Source organism: Molothrus aeneus, chromosome 5 (assembly GCF_037042795.1).
Source record: "Molothrus aeneus isolate 106 chromosome 5, BPBGC_Maene_1.0, whole genome shotgun sequence".
Lineage (NCBI taxonomy): Eukaryota > Metazoa > Chordata > Aves > Passeriformes > Icteridae > Molothrus > Molothrus aeneus.
Genome location: NC_089650.1, coordinates 5,891,614 through 5,912,018, shown reverse-complemented (window position 1 = coordinate 5,912,018; position 20,405 = coordinate 5,891,614). Strand labels below are relative to the sequence as shown.

At 38.6% G+C, this 20,405-nt stretch overlaps 1 protein-coding gene across 5 annotated transcripts in view; it reads left to right on the top strand.

Annotated features, from left to right (window-relative positions):
- Positions 1–20,405, top strand: part of ERC1 (ELKS/RAB6-interacting/CAST family member 1) — a 267,709-nt gene that overhangs the window by 70,933 nt on the left and 176,371 nt on the right. For all 5 annotated transcript variants that reach the window (XM_066549637.1, XM_066549639.1, XM_066549641.1 and 2 more), the window contains one exon: positions 4,477–4,644. In XM_066549637.1, coding sequence (XP_066405734.1) covers positions 4,477–4,644 — 168 coding nt within the window. The remainder of the gene's footprint in view (positions 1–4,476; positions 4,645–20,405) is intronic.

The window sequence follows — 20,405 nt, the reverse complement described above, 5'->3', positions numbered from 1 at the left end:
AAACAAAAAATAAGTCAGTATTTATGTTGGAACTAAGGCTTTATCCATACAGAGTTTTCACCCAGTGAGCCCTTCAGCTTAGATCAGTGCCAGAAGTTTTGTGGCTTCAGTGGGAAGTTGCATTAACCAGTGGGAATGGTCTCCTTTATTTTTGTATACTGCTCAAGCTGGTTCTGTAATTGGTCTGCTCCTCTGGTAAATTCAGATTGATATTCAGTAGAAAAATGAATCTAATCGTGTGGAAGTTTTTATTTGCTTGGAATGTCTCATTAGAACATAAAATTTTCTGAGGATTTTTCTCTATTGGGGCTTATACTGGCATTTTGAAACTGCAGTAGATTCTGCCAAATCAGAGACAGAGGAGTGGATTGTATTTAGTGAGGAATGTCCAGATGGGAGCTGGGTGTTTCTCACAACACTTTGCAGCAGCAGCAGCTACCTGAACACCCAGTGCTGGCACCTGCAAACACTGAGGTGAGCTCACAGAACTGACTTCACTGGGTTCAGGTGTTTAATGTCCTGTGCTAGAGCTTGTGGAAGAGCAGTTGAACTCTTCTAACTAACTTCTGACCCAGGCAGGCCTTGGGAGCAGCACATCTGTCCTGCACTGAGTTTGTAACCCTGGCAGGACCTGAACACCCTCTGCACAAAGGCACCTCTGCTCCCTGGCATCATTGTGTAATCTAAGTTGTCTGGAAAACTGGGAGCTAAATGTTCATGAAGAATTCACTCTTATCTACAGACCATCCTGGATATGATGCAATTGGTATGAGGAGGTGAACAGTCAACTCTAATCTAGTTAAAAAGAAAGATCAGTGTCAAAAATACAGAATTAAATTAAGTCTTGTGGTAGCACTGCATTCAAATTAGTCAATAAACATGGCTTTAAAGTGTTAATTACAGACTATGCTGTCAGTAAAAAGGCTTAACTCCTTCATTGGATTGATAGATGTTTGCCAGTTTGTAATGAAATGTCACAAAACTGATCCTTTTAAAAATCTACTCATACTTGGAGACTTCACCTAACAGTAGCTACAGTAGGTAAAAAGCAACTCTCACCTCACATACCAATTTAAATTTCATGTCTCTGTGTATTTCTCAATGATCTTTAAATTCTGAATGCTAACACAGAATTACTTCAACATCTGCTTTAAAAAGTGGCTGGCTTCTGTTAGAAACCTTTGCAGGCTCTTGAATACACCTTTCAGGATTGGTATTCCACCTGTTCCTTCTGCTGCCTCTACTGTAGTCACACCTACAGAGAATTAAACTTGAGAATTTTGCTGTTACAGAGCGAGTGGGGCTTGGATATAGCATAGGGGAGGTTGTACCTTCTGATACCACTGAGTGAAGTATGGTTTGGTTCACTGATCTAAATTATGGTTCTGCCATGGTTTCAACAGGTATCAGGTAGATGTGAAGAATCACTCAGGAAAAGTGAGTGTGCTGTATTTTCTACGCGTCACTGACATCTTCTTAAACCCAAGTGGGAATCACCAGGGTTGGAATAACCTGCTTGCCACTGTACAGTGGAGATGGTGATAAAATTGAGGAAAAAACCCCATGTTTTCAATCTCAGGTCCTATTAATGCAAGCTCCTGAAACTCAGGAGCACAGTGAGAAACACAGTGAGGTCTGAAACTCACTGTGGACTTCTGAAAATGTAAATGATTTCCCTGTAGTTTGGAAATATTCTGAAAGCTAAGACTGTCAGAATTCAACATTCTAAAAAAGGCTTAAGATGAGATTTACATTAAATATGATATCACTTATTGTGCTTATTCTGGTAGTAATTGGAGCTACTAATAGATGAATTTTCCTTAGAAATTTGGACTTCTGCATGTTTAATGTATGGCTACACACATTAAGAAGGGAGACACAATGTTATTTACAGCTACTGGAAAACTCTGTGAAGACAAATCAGTGGTCCTCAACACAGTTTTTCATATATCACCCTTAGAGTGAAGGAATTTAGGTCTTGTGTGTGGTATCCACCTGAAGAGAGGTCCCCTGTACCTGGGAAGGGTTAGAGGTGTGCTTGTTTTGCTAAAGCTTGGTGAGCACTTGGGTGCTGCAGGCAGGGCAAGTGAGTGAGCCCCTGTGACAGGAAGGACTGGCCTGAGCTGCACTGTAGGGTTTTCCCTGCCATGCAGAATTAAAGACATGGCAGTCCATTACTGGGAAAGCAGTTGGGTTAACACAGGGTTAAGACAAAACCATCCAAGACACAGAATTCAGGAGAAGGGGTGTCAGCACCTCAGTGGTGTTTGCCCGATTGTTTCCGTGTACTGAGAAAATCCTGAGCTGACTCTGGTGGAGTTGGCATCATCTGTCTCCCACAGACCTCAATTCTTGTCACTGTGGGAGGATGCCATGCATAAACTGAGCTGACATGGATAAACAAGTGCAGTGTTCTGCCAGGAATAGTGCTAAGGTGATGATTGTGTGTCCTGCCAGCCTTTGAAAATACTTTTGAAAGTGTTTTCTATGGTTTCCTAGGCAAAGACCTCACACAAATAAAACCAGGAATGCAATTTACCCCAAACCATAAGCTAATATAGAGTTCAAAGAGAATAATCAATCAGAAAATGGAAAGCATTCTGTGGATAAATTTCTATTTGCAGATGTTCTCTGTTCACTTACAGCTGTGCTGTAGGCATTTGGACTGTCTCAAATATTTTGCAACACAACTGTTGAGAGTGTCTATTTTCTTGTGAGGGAGATTTTCTGTTTCCCTTGAAGAATTCATGAAAGTGACTCTTAGCTTTAATATCAAAGATTCCCAGGGAAGAACATACCTAATCTGTCTATAGAACTGTATGTTTTAAAAAAGAAGTCAAAGCCTGATCCACCTGCTAAACCTTTCATTGCAAATACTATCCCATTCTATAAATCATATTTGGGTAAGACCTGGTACTCTTAATATCCCTGCAGATCACACTATATTCCCCATTTGCTGTGTGAGAAGTCAGGAATGTGATTTTAATAATGTATGTGTAAGTGAGAAGGCTCCAGACACAGAGGTGGCAGTGGGATTGCAGAGCTGATGGGGAGAGCAGGGCAGCTCTTTTCCCTGGAAAAGAGGGAAAGTGCTTTCTGCTCTGTATGAAAGGATTCAGACAAAAATACCAAAGAGTTTTGTGGGTGGAACACTGGAAATGCAGAGCCTCAGAGACAACTTTTCCATTAGCAATGCAAAGTAAAATGGAATTAGAATAATATGTTAAAACTAAATGTTGCACAAAATACCATAAACAGAGTAAATTCCTAAATTCTTACCATAGCTGGGGCTGTCCAGTGGTTGTCATCCTTTCACTTCATGTCTCTGCTAGTCTGTGCTGTGCAGAAAGACCAAGAAATTCATTGATCAGCCTGTTTACTCTGTGTGACTGATGTCCTGTAATGGATTCAGCTAACAGGAACCAAATCTGATACTGTCAAATGAGATTAGCAGCCAAGCTTGCAGATTTGAGCTCTGGCTGAGTGCTGAGTGGATAAGGGTCAGTGGGTTTCTTTTGGATCGTGCGCAGGTTGGTGGTGTTGGATTTCGTATTGCACAATAGCCTTTGAGATTAGTCTGTGCTCTGTGGTGACCTTACTCTTCTCAGTGAATTTGTATTCAGGTAGCTCTGATTCCTTCTCCCATTTCCTTTGTCTCGTGAGCTCTGTTTCACATATGGAAGAGAAATGCAGAAGGAAAAGCAAAAGATGCTCAACATGCAGTTTTGAAGTTTGAGGTCACCACAGAGCTCCCAGAGTGTGTTTCTAAATTCACTCGGGCCCTTGGAGCTCTAAGTGTGTTTGTGTGTCCAAATTGCACCCACAATATCCTGTACTGTGTAGTTTGCTCTATTTTACCTTTAATATAAAACTGCATGTTGTGAAAAACATGTTATATTTAAACAATTACTTTGCTTTTTAAGCCAAAATATTCTTAGCCATCCTAAGGTAACCTCTTTCCAGTTGTGATCTGCAGTGGCTGCAGAGAGCTCTGCTTTCATTACCTTCAGGCTCAGCTACTACTGTGATCAAAACCTAGAATATAAAATGACTGTCTGGTACAAGGAGTCTGTGTTTATTCTCTGATTATTAGTAATGTTTCAAATAAAGGGGTCAGTTTCCCTGCATGTGAGAGAACTCCACAACACATTATGTTGGCTTCTACTTGGAGGAAAAAAATTTTAGTATTGTGTGATACAAGCCTGAGTTATATGAGAAGTATGATTTGAGGTTTTCCAAGAAGGAGCATTATTCACATATTGTTGGGAATAACACGGTTGATTATTTTTAGTATTTAGTCTCCTGTCACTTATGATAAATGTTTTATCTCAATCTTATATAAGTTGAATTCTTAAAGAAAGGGGTGTTTGAGTTCCAAATCTATTTGTAATATTTCCCCTGTGGAAGTGTAGTTTAACTTCCCTGAAGTTTCTCTCCTTGTGCTAAGCAAAGCTTGTTCTGCGGCTCTGAACCCAGGTGGACGCGCTGCGGTTACGTCTGGAAGAGAAGGAGACCATGCTGAACAAGAAGACGAAGCAGATCCAGGAGATGGCAGAGGAGAAGGGGACTCAAGCAGGAGAGATCCATGACCTCAAGGACATGCTGGAGGTGAAGGAACGCAAGGTCAACGTTCTTCAGAAGAAGGTAAGGTTGGAGAGCCCCGAGTCAGATAAACACCTGATGCATCTCAGTTTCCAAGGCTGTCAGAGAGTCTGAACTAGAATGTACATTCTGGAGATTAATGTTCCAGTCCATTGACGTAATGGGAATATGATGAAGGATGAATTTGTTGGAATTTTTGACAAAAAATTGGAATTCACAACAGATGTTGTTGCCTTGCTGTGATTGCACGTTGGTGGTGTTGGATTTCGTATTCCAGCTGCTTCTGCTGCACCAGCTGCTTCTGCTTCCATATTAATATTACCAGTGGCTGAGGCATTTTTATAAGGGCACATATTCTGAAAAATCAGTCCTTTCCCACCCAACACCTTACCAAAACCACACTGATTTGAGGCACAGGCTGATCATGACTTCAGTATGTGGCTGAATGAATGAGAGGTTGGATCAGTGGAAGCAGTTAGGGTGATTTCTCTGTAACTGATCTCGTGAAGAATTTTGTATAACTTTTGTTAAAAATGCTGTATTATTATACTTAATATTTTTTGGGAAGTGCTAGGATAGGATAATCAGACTATCCTTCATATCTTTTTAGATAAGAAAACATAGACGTTATCAGTGAACTGGGTGAGGTCTGGGTAAAAAGACATGTAGACTGTGTCAGATAAATTAGAGAGGCATCCCAAAGGGCATTGAGCCCTAGGGCAAGAGATGTCATTATGGATGAGTGGTGGCAAATTGCACACGCAGTATATCCCAGTTTTCCTCTACACAGGGTAAAAAGAGAGAAATGCATGTACTGCAATAAATTTTAATTTGAAGAACATTTTTTTTCTCTTTATCTTTAGAGAAGCTGTTCTTGGAGCTCTTATTCAGTGTATTAGCCTGAGGATGTGGGGGTTTAGTTCTGTTTTTTTTCCTGGACCTTTAAACAATTCTACGGAATTCTTGTTGTATTAATAGTTCAGAATATTGATTAATTTTTGATGCCTGGCCAATGCCTTTTCTTCTAGTCTGCAACCATAAATCATGAGGGTTTAGGTCATGTTCAGTTCTGTTACAGCAAATGTCATGCAGGAATGGAAGTTCAGGCATGGACTACAGCCATAAATAAGTAATTAATAATTCTGGAGCAGAGCCCTAATTCCCAGTCTTCACAGTCTGATTTTTTTGACTCTTCATTTTTTTAGAAACACAGGTTTCTGATTTTTGTGCTGTGTTTCTTTTTGTTTTACAAAATTGGTCATGCACCCTCCAGACACAGATTGAGATCCCAGCTGAATGTTTAACCAAGGGGTGGGGAGTCTGACATTTGTGTAAATGTTAAATGTCACTGAGGTTGTTTTATTTCCATTCACTCTTACGCTGCTTTTTCACACAGTTTCTTGCTCTACTTGACACTTGAGAATGATCTTTCATTAGATCATTTATAGGCAGCTCTAAAGGTTATTTTTTAATACTTGTTTTTTTGAGACCACTGAAATCCATATTGAGACAGTTCCATTTTGTGTCTTCATGCATCTGACCTGTTTTTTCAGGACTGTTCCCTGCTGCTTTCAAGTGAAAGTACCTGGTCTTTTCAGGCTGGAAAGAAAGGATCCTGGCTTTTAAGAGTGAAACCTTTGAGGGTCCTGTTCTCTTGGATAGCTCCATTGAGGATAACAGTGGTGTGGTGTTCTGTAAACCTCTCTCGAAGCATCTTAAACAAGAACAAAACAAAACCCCACTGAAACAAAGCACTATAAAATGCTTTGGGCTGAAAGGAACTTCCTTTAAAGATCATCCAGGTCCAGTTCCCCCTGCCATGGGCAGGGATTCCTTCCACTAAAGCAGTGCTCCAAGCCCTGTCCAACCAGGCATTGAATGCTTCCAGGGATGGAGCATCCTCAGCTTCTCTGTATGAAATACATAAACCTGTCTGTAGAAAAATGTCTATTTCCTGCTGCTAACTAGGATCACATGCAGAGATTTGAATTGGCTTTAGCCTTGAAGTTGCTGGAGGCATTTTCTTTAACATCAACAGTTAAATTGTGAGAGTTGTAAACTTGGAGTGTAACTAGCTAACCTAGAATATTCTTGTGGAGAATCCAGGTGACAATTCTTTTATCTGAGATTTGTGGTGCAATATGGAATTCCTTTTTGGTTTTTGTATACCCTGGGGTAAAAAACTGGAAGTTCAGGTTTAAAGTTCAAGGACTGATGTCTTTAACTCAGACTTTTAATTTCTTGTCCAGACCTGGAATTGAAGACTAGGTGTGGGATTTTCTATAGAAAGGGATTTGCATTTTCTTGTTCTCTTTAACATTTTTCCACAGAAAAGCAGAGCTTGAGAAAATACCTAAGGAAGGACTTGTCTGATTTTTTAATATGTATTATTGTGGAAGTTATGAGAACTTGCATAAAATCTCTTTCAGGTGCTATGGAAAAATTATGAAGCCTTAAAAATTATGAAGCCTTATTTTTATCTGGTATATATGGCTGTCCTTTTTTGACTGCACAGATAGCTATTTCTGCCCTCTGCCTGGAAACCCAGAAGCCTGTAGTGCCTCTCAGATAAATATTTTTCTCTTAATCCTTGTAAACTGTGATTTGGTTTTCTGGTTTTGCATTTCTAGAGTGCATCTTATTAAAGTGCACATCTTGTTTTGTGCTTTATCCAAGTGCTATCTTTCAGATCTGCCAGGACAGTTCAGAATTTTATTACCATTAAAAAAAAAAGGCAATCTTTAAACTTTTACCTCCATGCAGAATTGTATTTTTATTCCTCCCTCTGGTTATGAACTGGTATGTTCAGACAGATCAGGTTTTAGTCTTATATTCTAGTTGAAGATTTGAAGATCTAGTTTAAAGTATCTTCATAGGTCATAGATATTATAGATAGTAGTTTGTCTGGGTTTTTCTCTTGCTGGTTTAGTTATCTGATAGTAATTGTTTGTTTTAAGTTTATTGACATGGTTTAAGTGGTACTCAGGCGTTTTAACTAAATAGAGTGGAAGATCATGAAAGGCCAGTGGTACAAAAAGTGCTTTTCCTCTATAGTGTTAATTGCTATTTTTGTATGGAAATAATATGTATTTGGAAGCAGCAGTTATGAGAAGGAACAGGGTAAAGATGTAGCATATTGAAGGAATTTACCAAATCAAGAATTGGATTAGTAGATACCATTCAATCAGTTTTCACCAAGTACTGTTCCCTCAGCGTGTACTTAGACATTTTTGAAGTTGTATTCTAATCAACTAGATTTTGCACACTAATATTTTTTAATGCTAGGTACAAAGAAAATTTGCAGCAAAAAGCTCAAGTGATAAAGATCTGAAAATAACAGAATTTATTAAAAATTAGTTACTTACATAACTTGGCCATTTAAGAAGAGTTGCTTACTTCTTTTGAAATTTAGAGATTGCCTGTACTAGGATGTAGCCATAGTTGAATGGGTACTTGGACCTCATGATTTTTTCATTTTCTGTGACTGTTTTAAATGTCAATCACCTTTTCTGGTGACACTGACAAGAAATTGTTTGGTGTGGTGTACAGAACTCTGCTATCCTAAATTGTTGCTGTTGAAACAAAAAATTATTTAAAATGCGCCCTTTTTTTTGGGTCTCTGTTTGGATTCATTGACACAGACCACCTCTTGCTTTGCTTTATGAACCATTATTTTTGTTGTATTGGTTAAAGCTGGTGAGCTATGAAGTGTACTTTTTAGTCATCCAAAAAATAAGGTGAAGAAAGTAATGGAAGTTTACTGGCTGATTAGAGATCAGTTAAATGACAGAAGAAGATTACAAACAGCAAAGATCTGAAAAATTAACATGACAATTGGCATCATCACTGATACCCAGTAGGCACCAAAATACATTTTCTGGGTTGCTGAGGAAACCAGATGCTTCACATTTTAAATCCTGGAGTTTTTCCAGTTCTAAGCTCATACAGTGATGCTGCTTGATAGTACCTTTATTTTAGACAAAAGAAGTAGGGCACACGCTAGAAATTTGGGAACTTTGGCTTTATGGCTGAAAACTTAATGCAAAAACTCAGTTTTCTAGAGCTTTGGGATTATTTTTTTCCTCATTTCATTTAAAATGGATCTTGCATAAAATCTCATTTTAAGCTGTTAGAACTCAAGGCCGGGGGACAGCATCTTTGAAAATAAAATAGGGACCATGCTGAGCAAATTTGAAATCTGAACCTGAAAAACATTAGATGGTGCTTCATTACTCTTTTTGCTATATCTGTCTATCTGTGCTGGTAAACAAGGATGAAAAGAAATGAGAAAAAAAAATCAATATTTTGCAATCAAAGCATTTTAGGGAAATGGCATTTGGGACAAAAGAGAAGTAATAATACACTGAAAGAAAAAAAAACAGGGAATCAATCACCTCTTGCTTTGGGGGTAGGCCATGTTTTGTCTTGGAGAGGGGGGTTAACACTCTCTCCTTTGTGCAATGCAGCTGCAGGCAAATAAAATGCAAGTTTTAGTGTCTGAACATAGCAGTGTTTTTGGCAGCTTCCCCTGCTCTGTGTGATAATTGACCTGTGAGAAAGGAAGAACACAGATTTATTTTTTTCCTTTGGTGGCTGTGCTGACTTGTTTAGCTAGAATTTGGGAATGTTTCAAATGTTCCTGCACTTTTGAATAAGAAGCATTTCCTTTCTCCACAGAAGATTAATGTCCTCTGCTTCCCAGAAATCTTAGAAATCAGAATAAATATCTTATGCTTAATGATTAGAAATACTGTGTGGCAGGGGAGAGGGGCAGCAAACAAAATGTGTAACTCGGTTGTTTAAAATCAGTGGTGCTCATAGTTGGTTTAGTATTCCTAACTTTGAAGTGCAGTGTTTGTACTTTAAAGTTTATTTTCTTTCTATTCCCTCATCTCTGAAGTAAGTTTACCTACTCAGATAGCTCCTCTCCCACAACCCCAAGGAGATGAGAGAGCTCAGAAAAGGAACTGCATTTTCAAAGATCTAATTCAGTTTATGCTAGTTTCACCCAAGGTGTGACCTTGAACTTGCCAACCAAGCTAATGAATATATGGTTTTCTAAGAATTCATAAAATCCAGGCTGGACTTTGAGACATGCCTTTGAGCTCTCTCAACGATGGCATTTAGTGCTTTAAAGTGCCCCAGTGTCCACGCTGTAGGCAATGGCTTGGTGATACCTGCAGTGTGTCTGAGTCTCTATTTGTGTGAACTATACAGGGAATAATTCAGCAGAAAGGGCAAAGACTGGCCCAGCAAAGATGGGCAGCACTTTCATTTGCCAAGTGGGTCTGCATGTGCCCTCTGGTTTCAGACTGGATGGTTTTTTGCCTCTGTAACACTCCTGTGGGCAAGCTTAGCTGTTGCTTTTGAGTTAGAAATGATACAAATTCACTTGAAGGCTGGTTTGTAGGAGAAGTGTGTTTAATGCAAAAAATTCTCTCTTTTATAGACAGATTTGACGCAATTCTACTTGATTTGTTAACTAACAAAAACATCTTTCTTACAGACAGTCTTTAAGAAGAACAGAAAAACAGAGTAAGACAACACTACTTGCAGGTTGCTTATACTAAAAAGTTATTATTGTTTCTACAACTCCTTAAAAAGTCTTAAAAGTCTACTGTGAGAAAATGAAACCTGTTTTTTCACTCTCTGCCCAGGCTGTTGTATCCATACTTACCCTCAGCTTTTAATGTGCTTGAATCATGGACATTTAAGGAAGAGTAGCATACAGGCTCAGCTCATCAGCCCAGATTCTGCAGGGAGGGCAAGGTAGATGTGCTGCACTTTCTGCTCAGCTAGAGTTGAAGAAATAGTTCCTGTTTGTTCAGGAACTCGGGGCCTTACCCAGCCCAACTTCAGGAGTATTTCTGGAAGTCTCTGTCAGAGCTGTACTTCTGCTCTTTTTACTCGACGTCTCAGGTCATGCTACTGAACTGGTTCTAAACCCAGTTCAGAGATTTCAAATGCCACAAAAAAGACCAAACATCCCCACAGGGTTTGTGTCAGCTTCTTTATTAAATGTGACAGACGTGACCTCAAAGACGTGTCCTGGAGGGCCATGAGGAACTTGTGTCTCTGTGTCCCTGAAGGGATATCAGACCTCTTCTGCTGCTGCTTTTTCTTTCATTCAGACCTTCCTGTCACAGGCTTGCTGATGACCACTGGACAAGACAAAATTGAAATTTGTGCCTTTTAGAGATTTCTAGAAACTATTCTGGTTTATTGGTTACCCTTTATGTCCAAGATGCTAGAGTAAGTTCTCTTTTCACCAGCGCACTTTTAGAATTGCTTTACCATGGGGGGGTGGGATTTTTATTGACATTCATAATGTCAATAGTATTATCTTCAGTTAGAAGAATAATACGGAAAATTAGACAGGATTTTAATCCCTCATCTCTCTCAAAATACTACTTGTGGTAGCAATGAAAGTGCTAAAGAGACTGGAGACACTTCATTATGTAGGTTCAAGTTCAGCATAATTTTCCTGTGAGTGTTTTTTTCATTCCTGACATCCAGGTAGATTAGTTGTTTATTTTCCAAATGGAAAATTAGGACACAACACAGAATTTACTTTCATTTTACGGTGAGCCATGACCACAGAGTAGGATTCTTACCCCTCCATTTTCACTTTCCAGTTCTCTGACATTCCATTAAGACCTTTCAGAGCAATTGCAGCCCAACTCAGGTGACATTGTGTGTTGTGGGTTTTATTTTTGTCTTCCATGAATGTGCAACTAATAAGATGAAATTAGGGCAGGAGAATAGAACAGTTTCTTCATATCACTTTTAAGTTCCTTTCTAGTTCAGTTTTAAAGGTGGCTTATTGCCATACAGAGTTTGTTACAGCAGCTTCAGGAACATCCCAAAGATTTGGTGTCTTTGATTCCTTTGAGCCATTTAATAACATACATTTTTCTGATGGAGAATATGGATCCTAAAAGGTCCACAAGCTTAGCTTGCGACAGCATTTTCCATAGCAGATAGTCCTGCAAACAGATAGTTTGCAGGTGCTGGTAAAAGGGGCAGTATGTTCTCCAGGGACTTACCCAAGGAATATACTATTTATGCTGTTAGAGTAATTTTCAGTGCTACTCCAGCATCTATGGCAGAAAAAAAACTATTGGATTCAAAATAAGGTTTTTTGCCTGCCTATATGATAACTAAGAGTTTTTAAATGGAGAATGTGCTTCTTCATTTTTATATTACTTTTTTTTGTTGAGCATTTTGTGGTGCCACAGTAAAAATGAAAGCATCTGTATTATATGTACCTATATTCCCAGGTATATGCTAATATTCTTGTAAAAAAATCAAATGTTGCTCTGTGTGAAAGGTAGCAAGTAATTTTCTTATTTTGAGAACTAATGTAAGGAATACTCTCTCCATTTATATGGATGTTATTAGAGAATCTTGCCTGTTGACTTTAGTAACCAAAGTGCTTGATTTTTTTATTTTTTTTTTCCTGAAGTAACCCTTGTAGATGAGCAGGCTCACACAAAGCAAGCAAGCAGGCTGTGAGGTTTGTTAATGAGGTAGCTCAGCTATTGCAGCCAGGTGAGGAAGGGTTTTAAACTGATGCACACTGCTCTAACAGTATCACACAAGATTGATAGCAACAGCTCAATTACAAGAAAACTCAGCTGCAGTTTCTGGTTTTATCTGAAACCACAACTCAGCAAATTTGGCAAATCTGTCATATATATGGAAGGAACTTTTCTAGTATCCCTCAAAGAGAAGAAGTCACTTTAATATTAAGTCCTTCTTGGGCCTAGAGATAACCTGTTGATTGGTGAGACAGGGCATTACTCATAGGTAATTCTGGTTTCTTGGAGGGATCTGGGAAGACAGCCAACTCTGGGGCCCCTTGCCTTCATTATGAATTAAAAGTGTAGTTTTTCTGGCAAGATAAAGCTAATAAGCTTTGTTGGTGCATTCACTGTTGTGCAAGACAAATACAAACTTCCCCATGATTGAAGAGGCAGGAAAAGCAAGGGCATGTGCCACTTTTGAGGTTGCTTACATCAGTCTTGCTCACATGGCTTTTCATTGCTCTCTGGGTTGTGAGGCTTCACAATTTCCAGCACTTTGGTCACCAGGCGTTTTCTGCCCCTGGGAGTTTTGTCTGAGCTGTGTCTGGAACAGACATTAGTGATTGTGTTAGTCAGCCTAGGGATCTGCACTAGAATAGGGAAGGAGTAATTTGTCAGTTTTAGTCAATAGTTTCCTGGATTCAGGAGTGAATTTTGAACCCACTATGCTAAAGAGTCTTCCAAGCTGGGTCTCTGTACAAATTTATACGTTCTTTAGGGTGGTCATAAAGCACAAGTATATTAATAGCTTTCAAGTCTGTGATTACACCCAAAGGGTAAGAAAACTGGTCAGCATGGAGTAGTGTCAGCAGAGAAACTAAGGTCCCTTTGTCTCAGGACAGCATGGGTTTGCTGCTTAGGATGCTCCTCTGCATGATGAAGAGGTTCCAGCAAATAATGGTACTAATTTAGTACATTAGGTTTTAAAATTTTTTAGGGGTTTATGAGTATGGAGCACTAACTAATATGAGACTTTGATATTTAGTCAGCTATCATTGTGTTCTGAAGTAATTCTGTAAGAGCAGTGATAGCTAAATACTGAAAAATGCACACACACAAAACCACACACTCATATTTAGTATTTACAGTATGACTTCCTAATCCCTTGCTATTCATCAGTCCATATCCTTTCCAGGAGAATGAAGCTGGACAATCACAGCTGAGTGGCCATGTTGTACACTGGGATTAGAAGCATCCCTCCTTTCCAGAGGTCTTCCCTCAGTTTTACCCTGCAGTGTATCTTTGATTATAATAAATCAGTGATTTGGGCAATGTAATTCAGTGGCTGAATTGTAATTTAATTTTAAGCCTTTGTTCAAGTTGTACAGCCTTCTGCTTGAGTGAGCCCAAATGATAATGTAAATGGAGTTTAGTTTGCTGTGAGGATTTCCTTTATAATCGGCATTAAATCCCATGTTCCCAACCTATCCATTGCTCTGCCTCAATGGCTGGTCTTTTCTGCTCCCTGATTTCCATTCTTGGCTCTCTCAGTGCTCTGAGGAGTTCAGCCTTTCCTCTCTTTGTGTCTTTTCTTAACCTTTTTTCCTGCTGTGAGTGTGATATGTACCACTGCACTGTGTGTCTCTAACCAGGTGCTATCAGTGCTGCAGTATCCTTACTCTGTGTAGAACCAAAATCTCAAACAAGTCAGGAAAACATCATCAGTATTGCTGAGTAACAGAGAGATGAAGTTGCCACAGGGTGAGGACTGTTTGTTTCACAGTAATTATAAAAAACCCTGTGGAATATGGCACAGGGTTTATCCAAGTAAAGAAGTTTAATTGTTAGTGTAAAAATGTTTACACATTACACTTCTAAAATGTTACTTTATGCATAGACCTTGTGAACCTTGAGATGTTCTAAAAGTCATGTCACAACTTGTTAGTTTTATTCTGCTTCTCACAAAACACAGTATCAGATCTAAATTAATAATTACTAGGTTCAATTTTCCCCTTGTTTTATCAGCCTTGCACAGTAAAATACTTTTGATTTTTCTTTTTTTGAACATTTGGGATCCATCAATATGAAATTATTCCAATTTGTAGTATTTATGTTTTCTCTGTAATGGGCTTTCCTAAGTCAAATCTGTGCACATTTTTGTCAAAGCCTATTCAGAGACTTGGAACAGGAGTAAGTAAATGTCCCCAGAATAGTTGGGTTTTTAATCCTTTTGTGTTTGATAGGTTGTAGGAGTAAAACTTTGGAAAACACAGCCTTAGAGATGTCTTCATAATGTCAGGACACAGCTGAAAGGAGAATTAACATGATGTGATTCTGTGTGATTAGGCCAGGATTTCAACAAAATTGATGTTATTCTTAATTAGATTAAAAAATTAAAAATTAGATTGGGAAATGATTACCAGATTATTTCAATTATGGTTCTCAGTATAATGACATTTTAATAAATATGAAATAAATGAGTATTACCTAAATTTCATTGAAGAGGAGCAGCAGAGTTTAAACTCTTTTGTTTTGATACTTAGGATAGCAGTGTTTTGTTTTGAATTACTTGTGGGAATGGAAGCATTCAGGCTCAAGCTGGACCCAACAGATGGTCTTGATGGACAGCTGAGGTTGAAATCTTGGTGGATAATGGCTGCAGTCTCTTACCTGATGAATACCAAAAAAGGGGTCACTTAGAGGAGCTCTAAGATAAATGATAGAGAATTTTTAATGGATTAGGTAATTAACCCTACATAACCAACCAACTGGCTCAAATACTGCCAAATCAAATCTCTTATGACCAGGTTTTATACTTCTGTTATTTGTTTGCATTTTACATAAAGTATTGACCATTCATATAATATCTGTATGCCCTGAGACTCAGGCAGTGTCAGTGGGCTGGAAAGATCTGCTTTGCTTTCCCTCTCACCTCCAGCCCCTGCCTTGTACTGACCAGAGCCCATGGTAGGATTTTGATTCAAACACTCTGCTTTTAACTGGGTCAGGCTATTGATGTCATTGAACCTCCTCAGAATGATGCAATTCCACAACTAAATTTAACTGGTTTGCAGCTGTCTGAGGATGTGAGTCATTGCTAATGCATAATATTTTCTAGGCAGTGCTTTGGAGCTGAGACAGTGCTGAAGAACAACATATACATTGGCTCCCCTGACAGTGTGAGTTTCAGCACATTTACCAGCTCAAAAATCAGTTTTAACTCTTGGGGTCCTAATTTTTTCCCCCTGGTTTGAATTGTGCTGGAGTATCTTTAGAAGATTGTAAGAAAAACTCCTCTCAGTATCAGTTTTCAGAAAAAGCGAACTTCAGTGACAGGATTGTGTTAGGTTTGAAGGAAATTCAAGCTATTTATTAGCAGAAGAGAAGGTTTGCAAACATGGTAGTAACATTTTGACAATATGATTTGAAAGATCTGATTTAAATACTGCTTGTTATAGGGAGAGTGACAGTAGAGAAAAAACCTTACTATTTAGAAGATAGTAGAATTACAATTCACTTGATGCTGACTGTTGTTCTTAGTTCTGCTTTGCAGTGATCTGTCAGCAAACTGGTGCTACCAGAGGTTGGCTGGGCATGCCAAAGAATGGAGGACAAAGGAAAACAAATAGAAATAGAGATTATTTACATAAACATAGATTAACTGTTTTTCTGGCTGGTATAGATGTACTTACAAAGCACCCTTGTGTGAAAAGGCAATGCAAAGAGTTGGATTTGAATCTGAATCTGTTGGATCATTGCCCATTCTTTGTTGCTCTTTTGCTAGAGGTACAAAAAAATTAACTCTCTGTACAAGTTAATATTTCTTTAATCAGCACTTCTTTTCTCAAGTCAATCTGATTGCAAGCTTAGGTCAAGAATAAGGAATTAATCTTATCAAGTGTCCTTCCTAGTGAATTCCTAGATTTTATTTTTCTCTGCCGGCAAGTTGCTTCCTTTTGAAGCAGTGGCAAGGTGTCGGCTTGTGAACCATTTATTTATTTGACAATTAAGGTTTTACTTTTAAGTAGAAATCACAAAACTAAATTATTTGTCCTTTCTAAGCTGTATTGCAACAAAGCATTTGATTTGTAAAGCTAAACTCTGTAGAGTTTTATGCTAATTTCAAAGACTCTGAAATGTTACAAAATCCCACCATTTTGAAGTCAGCAACATCAGGACATGTCCAAAGTGCACAATATTCCAGTGTGATGCTGCAAAGGCAGTAATGTTCCAGGAAAACATTGAAGTAGAGGAGCAGTAAAAAGAAAACTTTATTGGGAAGCAAAATAAAAATTAATCCAATGTTCCCTGAAATGGTTTTTAGTATGATAGTTCAAGAACAAGAATCTCTGAATATAAATTGACAACAATGTGATTATATTAATATAAATTGGTTGGATCTAAAAGTAAAAAAAACCGTACTGAGTGCAGCTGAACTTTGGAAGAAACTCTGATTTGCATTTGCCAAAATCTTTTTGAAAAAAAGGGAAATTGTTTGATCTGTCCTGAACTTCAAAACAACTTAAAAATCTCACCCTTGCAAGGAGACATGCTTTGCCTAAAGCTTCACATTGTTGCTAGTCTTGGGAATTTAACCTTTAAAATTAATAGCAGGAACATTACTTTCAGTGAAATGATTTAGTACAGTGCTGTGAGTGATATTCACTGATGTGACAGACCTTGCTTCTCACTCTCACAGAATTGCCAAATTAAATACATATTTTTGCAATTCATGCAGCACTGTTCTAATGGTACTTTTGCAGGATTTGCAATAGGAAGACAATTATAATGTGAGGTTTTCAGTGTGACATGGATAAAACTGGAGCTTAATCGTAGGAAGCTCCCCAGTACTATCTGTTTACATACTTCCATTATGTTCTCCAAAACATGACTTTCAGAAATACAGTAACAGTTCTAAATCCAGTAGTACAGCTTTCTTGAACAGTCTCTGAGTACTTAAGGTGATCTCTCACCAACCTCTTTCCTTTTTCTCCACAGCAGTATTACTTAAAATATTTTTTATGCAATCATGTCTGTTTTAACTGTTATGTTGTCATTTTGATTTTGATGTGAGCCCATCTTTTTAAGCTTCTCAAATTCTGTGGGACTCCAGCAATTCAAGTATGACTGTAGGCTCTCAAATTTTTATTATTATATTAGTAATTTTACATTAAAGGGAGTGGCTTGTCTTGACCTAGACAGATCTGTAGCTGTTCTATCCTCACATGCCTGCTTACTCACCCACTCTCCCTTCCAAAAATGCATCTTTCATCCCCATGTTAGTATTCCTGATGTGAAAGAAACATTTCTGCCTGTGGTTGGTGATAATCCATCATCTCCTTGTGGTCATTTACCCTCGAGCTGAGGAGACCAATAGTGCCTTTACAAAACCAAGGAAGAACTGTTTGGAAAAGTAACAGCTTATGTGAAGTTGTTGTTTATTTGGATGGCTGTGCCACAGGAATGGGAGCAGAAACCTTCTGAAACCCCTCTGATTATTGAGATCCTGTTTACATTGGTGCTCCCCTCAGGGGAAAGCTGGGATCAAAAAATTGGAAGGCTGAACATAGCTCTGAGATGCTCTTCTGCACATCTCCTCCTGTGCTACACTGCAGGAATACTATCAAGTGTTAAGTTGATTGTGGAAGGGATTTAATGACCAGTTCACAAACCCACTCCATTTATTCAGAAGTCACTGATAGAATAGAAATTGGTTTTGAAGTGTTCAATTTCCTCATGCCCCAGGACATGGTAGGAGGGTGTACACTGTCTCCATGGAAGAATTTCTTGGCTGAAGCATTATACACAGTATCTAGTAACCTCTAACTAGAGGAATCTGGGAATCTAGTGGCCTTGATGGATATTTAACTAGATGAGTTTCCTTTGAATCCCTGGGCTGTTTTTAATTTGCATCTGCAAATTAAATCTGAGTCTGTATTTGCAGGAAGTAAAATGCTTCCTTGCCTTTGGAGCAGAATGCCAGAGGAAGCTTCTCTTGCCTCTACTCTGTGCTTTAGGGCTCAAAGGCAAAATAATTAGTTCCACACAAATAAGAATAAATCACCCAAGTTGAAACATGATAGTGCCTGACAACTGGTAATGTTGGAAAAAATATTCCAGTAAATCATTATGGATGGGAAAATCAGTGTGCAGAGCAGATGATGCCAGTGTAGCCTTGTGTACCTTTACACTAAGGATAATGTTGCTAACATAGCCATAGATTGCTGGCTTTACCCTGCAAAATAAGTAAATATGGCAAGAAAAAAAGACTGTTAATAAGTAAAAATAGTATATACTTTTCATTTTTATTTTTGGGATTTTTTAGAAATATGATACCGTAATAAATATATTACTATATATAAGGAGTATATATATTAAAAATACATATAAAAGGAATATATAAGGAATATATATCCTTAGGTTTTTGGAACATTGCTGAAGAGATTTATCAATCCTTGTGCCTTTCTGTGTTCCACAGGGCTTGGAGATTCCATTAACGTTTATTTCACCTTTTCTTGGGTAGCAAAAATACCCTGTTCTGGTTACCTGTTTTATTTTCATCAGTTATTTGAGAATTTGTTCAGAATTGCCTTTTTTGTTATTGTTTCTAGGAATGCATTGTCTATTCTTTTTTGGAAGGATTCTCAAACTACTTGCAAGGACGCAAGAGCAAATTTCTTCATTAATTAACTATATGGATGGAGTGGAGACCATTTGCTTTCTTCTTCAGGTTATATCATTGTGGAGAGCCTATACTTATTATTTGTTACAGTATTGCAGATTTAGGAGAAAAATTGAATAAGAGCAACTTATTGTTGAGTGTGATTTCATAGGGAAATTTTGCATCTATTATTACAGAAATATTTCAGTTTTGATCCATAATGCCAGTTGCAGTTTTCTGTACTGTAAGGGCCAGGTCCTTCAGGTACCCTGTGCCTGCAAAAGGCACAGCTGGAGCTACAGTGGGATTTTTAGGTAGTGACTGGATATGACTGGGGATATTCTGGCATACCTGCTGTTCCCTCAGTGATAACAAACCCCACCATTCATTGCTCCAGATGGAAAAATTTGCTTGTAGACTAAAGGAATAGACAGGTTCACACTTTTGCACATCACATTTTTGGTTTGGGGGTTTAATACCAGAGGGTGCAGCTGCAGTGAGGAGGTGCAGCAGTCATACATAGTGCTGTTATCTTACTCTGGCCACAGCAAACAGTGTCATTGAAACATGAAAATGCACACTGGGCTTGTGCAAGCAAATGCTTGTGCTACCTTGGTAAGCACCTTAATATGTGCTGAAGCAGAATTATTTGGCTGCCTCTGGTGTGTGGTTTGCTCCCAGCAGAAAGTCACTCTGCACTCTCCCCTCTTCGGCCAGCCAGAGCCTTTGGTGAGCGTTTCTCCTCCAGAAGTAAACAGGAGTCTAAGAATAACTCTGCCTCCTTTGTAGTGTATTTTCATGGTTAGCTGTCCAAACAGCCAGCCTGTCTAGACAGCTGATGGCCCTGGGAGCTGCTGAAGTCAAAAGCAGCCACGCTTGGGCATGCTGCCTCCTGGGAAGCCCTGCCTGTGGGCACCAGAACCTTGCAGTCAGAGCCACTGGGGTTCTTTCTGAAGCTCCATGGGCTACAAGTGTGTGCTAACAAGGCATTAAACAGCTGATATGAGTGTATAAAAAAGGAATTTTCAATTCTTACAGTTATTTCTGACTGCCATGATAGGTCTCTGGTTATGGTTTTTTGGTGGCCTTTAATTTTGTTTTGTAGTGTTGTACCCAAATTCATTTTTGAACATAGCTTTGAGATCTAATACTTTTTTTCCAATAGAAGCAAATGTTAAAGATAAACCAATCCCCACGTTCTACTGTGTTCCAGATGTAGTTTCAATACAGATAGCAAAGATAGTGGTGCACGTGTCACAGAGCCATTTGCTCTGTAATCACAGAAACTCTTTTTCCAGGGTTGAAGAGTAAAACCTGATGTAGTTGCTGTATTTCTAGTAACCAAGCAGCTGCCAACTGCTGTCCAACAGGTGAAACAAAAGGCTAGTTAATGCTTTAGTTTATCATTATGAATATGGGACTAGATAGCCTTTGGGGTTCTATGGTTGCAATATTTCTTACAAATGTCTTTGAAAGTGTCTTGCTACAAGTGTTTTGGAGTTGGGTACCTCACATGCCACGTGTCATTCATTAGTTTATAATGTGCATTTGCTGATGCAAGAACTTGTCAGAACACAAGAAAAAAGCAACTGCGAAATCTGTGTACACTTTAATCC